At 45.0% G+C, this 3,881-nt stretch overlaps 1 protein-coding gene across 1 annotated transcript; it reads left to right on the top strand.

Moving 5' to 3' along the window:
• Positions 1-1,327: 1,327 nt before the first annotated feature.
• Positions 1,328-2,892, top strand: LOC123153649 (F-box protein At5g07610-like). The gene is made up of 2 exons (XM_044572669.1): positions 1,328-1,518; positions 1,612-2,892. Exons 1-2 carry the CDS (start codon positions 1,328-1,330, stop codon positions 2,735-2,737), a joined length of 1,317 nt encoding a protein of 438 aa, XP_044428604.1. The 3' UTR covers positions 2,738-2,892.
• Positions 2,893-3,881: the final 989 nt, after the last annotated feature.

The raw sequence follows: 3,881 nt of genomic DNA, 5'->3' as shown, positions 1-3,881 counted from the left end.
AATTGTTGGCGAGTGAAAAAAATACATTCCAATTAAAAAGTTTTATGAAACAATTAAAAATATACACCACTTCACATGAAATCTAGAGAACCGTCATTAAATAATAATGTTTGGCTATACGACAAAAACATCAAACATGAAACAACTTGCTTAGATTCTCTGTGGACTTATTAACACATAAGAGCAAACTTTCCTCCTCGCATTTATTTTTTCCAATTATGAAGTATTCAATGTTGAAGTATTGCTTGTATTGTGCATGAAGCATGAAGATACTGGCTCACAAGATAAAGGATTTGCGATGGTTTAAGGTACAGGATATTGCGCACAAAACGTGACTATAGGTTGGATATTTTGCTAACATGCAGATTTAAGGGCCAGCTCCAATATGAAGTACAGGGATAAGTAATGGTGCCTAAGATATCTCTGAATTATATATAGTTCCAGACAGATTCGGCATGCATGTATAGGATATAGCCAAATATGATAGGTCAAGAACATTTTCCTTTGTTTGTATCCGCTAAGGTGTTCCTAAACACAAATTAGGTCGCATATGGACCTAGAACCAGCCGAGGAATCTGAAAGAACTAGCCATATGTTGTGGAAGGCGCTGGTCGCTGATGATCTAGTTAATTAGGCTAGCACAACTACAATCTTCCTACATGAAACAACACATGCATACACAAGAAAAGAAAAAAAAAATCTCTTTGTGTATATTCCTTCTCTCCTTCGCTAGATTCATACAGAGGAGAGCGCGCTGTCCCCCAGGGAGATGTTAGCACAATGTTGTCGTGAGCCGGCCCACCATGGGAGACTTCCACCACCGTTTGGGTTTATCCGGCTTCGGTCTCGACTCTCGACCAATTGATTGTACTTGGTGGCTAGCTGCTCATGAGTCATGACCACGTCACTCGTACTGCAGCTCTGCTTTAGTCGACCATGGCGCTTAGCTGCTTCCTCGATGCTGGCGTTGCACGCCATGCCATTGCCCAACTCCACGAAATGTCGGCAAGAGGGGCTTCATCGTCGATGATGGCAGTAGCAGGGAGGATTTTCCCAGATGATCCTAACAAAACTTGTATGTTACTTATGTTTCCTTTTCATATTAAGAACATATTTATTTACCTGTGCTAGACCCGTAGCAACGCACGGGCGTTTTACTAGTACTTCCTCTGTCTCAAAATAAGTGACTCAACTTTGTACAAAATTTAGCACAAAATTAATGCAAAGTTGAGTCACTTATTTTGGGACGGAAGGTGTATATAATAAAGATTCCTACTTTTATGTTCTTTTTGGGTTGATTTTTAAAGGGGTCTAGTGGAAATGGGACATGTACGGTTTAGCCCAATATACTAATGACGGCCCATTAGCCTCCCCCGTCCCTGTAGGTTTAAATCCCCTCCCCCGCCCCCCTAGGTTTCATCACCCCTGCTCCGCGTTTGACGGCGCTGCCGCCGCCAGGTCCACACCGGTGGATCGAGCTCGCCAGTGGGAGGACGGACGCAAATCAACTCGGATCAGGTACGCAGAACAGACATCGCCATGAATCATTGCGACCTTCCTCTCCCTTCTTCACACGATCCCCTGAGACCACTTCTCCATCTCTGTGTGCAGGTCATCCTCTTCTCCTCCCAGCGGCAGCGAGACGGCGGCCGAGAGACTCACCGACGACCTCCTAGTCGAGATACTCTCGCGCGTGCCCGCCAGGTCGCTCTGCCGCTTCAAGTGCGTCTCCAAGCACTGGCTCGGCCTCATCAACGACCGCACCTACCGCCGGAAGCTCCCCCGGACCCTGACCGGCTTCTTCTTCAGGGGCACCACGGAGGAGCAATTGGTACATCCAATTCTTCATTTCACTAATTTATCCGGGAGCCGTGGTCGCACCAGTCTCACCTTCCTGCCCTACGGCCGGAACGCCTTTCTTTTGGACTGCTGCAATGGCCTCCTTCTCTACGGCGTATCTGCCTATGGTGGCAAGCGCCATTACGTCGTGTGCAATCCTGCCACGGAGGAATGGACTGAGTTGCCGCATTGCGACCATGCTGGCTGGGTGGGTATTGTGCACTTAGGTTTTGATCCAGCCGTGTCCCCCCACTTCCATGTGTTTTTGTTGACGGACGAACTAAATGGATTTGGTCTCCCGGGAGTGGACGTCTGTTCATATGTCTATTCATCAGAAACCGGGAGGTGGGTTCATAAGGAGAAGAAATGGTACTGGGATATTGATCTCGTTCGTGTTCACTCAGCTGCATATCTTAATGGTAGTCTGCATTTTTTCGCCGATGTCAATCACTCTACCCTGTGTCTAGCTGCCGACAAGGAGGCGGAAACAATGATATACTCTCGTGTTCCTACTCTGAATGATGGTTTTATGCAGCAGTCACAGGGCTGCTTGTATTATGCTGGTTTTGAAAGAGATGAAAATGATGATCAGGTTGTTCGACTGCTAGTTTATATTCTCGAAGACTATAATAGTAAAGAATGGATAATGAAGCATAGCATTGAAAGTTCACTTCTATTTGGAGGGCGACATGATGTAGACATTGAGGAGGACTTTTGTTGGATTGCAATTCATCCGGAATGTAACTTGATCTTCTTCACGTTGGGCTGGGATAGAACGTTCATGTTCTGTGATATGGATCGTCGGCAACTCAAAGTGATATGCAATCTTGAAAATGTCAATCCACCATATCTGCCATATGTGCCGCTGTATGAAGAGTTACAATCGTTACACAAGTGATGTCAATTATTTGTGCTATATTGTCTATGGAGCATCGGGTTTGGTACGTCTGCTTGGATTTGGTTTGGTCTGTGATTGAATGTTCTGATGTTTTATATGCTTGTAAGTTTGGAGCAATGGTGACTCGTTCTGGGGGCATTGTGGCTGATTTCTCTCAAATGGCTTATTCAAATGTTCAATGTACTTTCTATTGTATGTGCTTATTTGTTATATCAATGGTTCTAGACACCAGAGGATATGATACACTTTGGCTGATTACATTGTCACTTCTTTTGGTGTTGTTAACTTGTCTGATTCAAATAGGTTATGCTGTTAGCATAACATCACAGGCACAATACTGTTGTTTATCAAATAGGAAATATTGTGGATCATAACGTTCATCCTCTTGGTAGACAACTTTTAACATAAAACTGCTCCAGAAAACTAGGAAGTCATCGTCTTTGTGTTTGTGGATTTTGTTCACGTAGGTAGGTTTAAAGAGTTTAAAGTAAGCGATGTCGCCACAGTGCACTTCCCATGTCAGTCATACTATAATGGTCCACATAAACTCCAGTTCAGAACTCTGATGTGTTAAATAAGAGAGGTAATTCAACTTACTGCTGTGGCATTTGCGTACCGGGATGATGTTCATCTTCCAGGACATTCGTGCTGAGAAGGTCATCATGGGAATTGATTGCCTTGAGCTGGAAAACCTTTGGAAAACTAGGTACTGCTATCTTACATGTTCTTATGCAAATTTAGCAGCTTAGTAGGGTGTGCCTGCTTGAATGATGAATCTCGTCCTCTCTCTGACTGGAGTGCCCTGATGCCTTCATGCTTTTAAGTTTGGAGCAATGGTGGTTCGTTCCGCGGGGATTGTCGCTGATTTCCCTGAGACTAATTATTCAAAATATGTGCCTCGTGTGTGAATGCAATCCAACCACAAGGTATTGGGTCGTGGTGCTGGCCTTCGGCTAGGCCACCGGACAATGGCCATTCCGCGGGTATTGTCGCTGATTTCCCTGAGACTAATTATTCAAAATCTGTGCCTCGTGTGTGAATGCAATCCGGCCACAAGGTATTGGGTTGTGGTGCTGGCCTTCGGCTAGGCCACCGGACAATGGCCATTCCACGGGTATTGTCGCTGATTTCCCTGAGACTAATT

The sequence above is a fragment of the Triticum aestivum genome, chromosome 7A (genome assembly GCF_018294505.1).
Source record: "Triticum aestivum cultivar Chinese Spring chromosome 7A, IWGSC CS RefSeq v2.1, whole genome shotgun sequence".
Taxonomy (NCBI): Eukaryota; Viridiplantae; Streptophyta; class Magnoliopsida; order Poales; family Poaceae; genus Triticum; species Triticum aestivum.
Note: the sequence above shows the minus strand (reverse complement) of the source record. Positions and strands in the feature narration are given on the sequence as shown.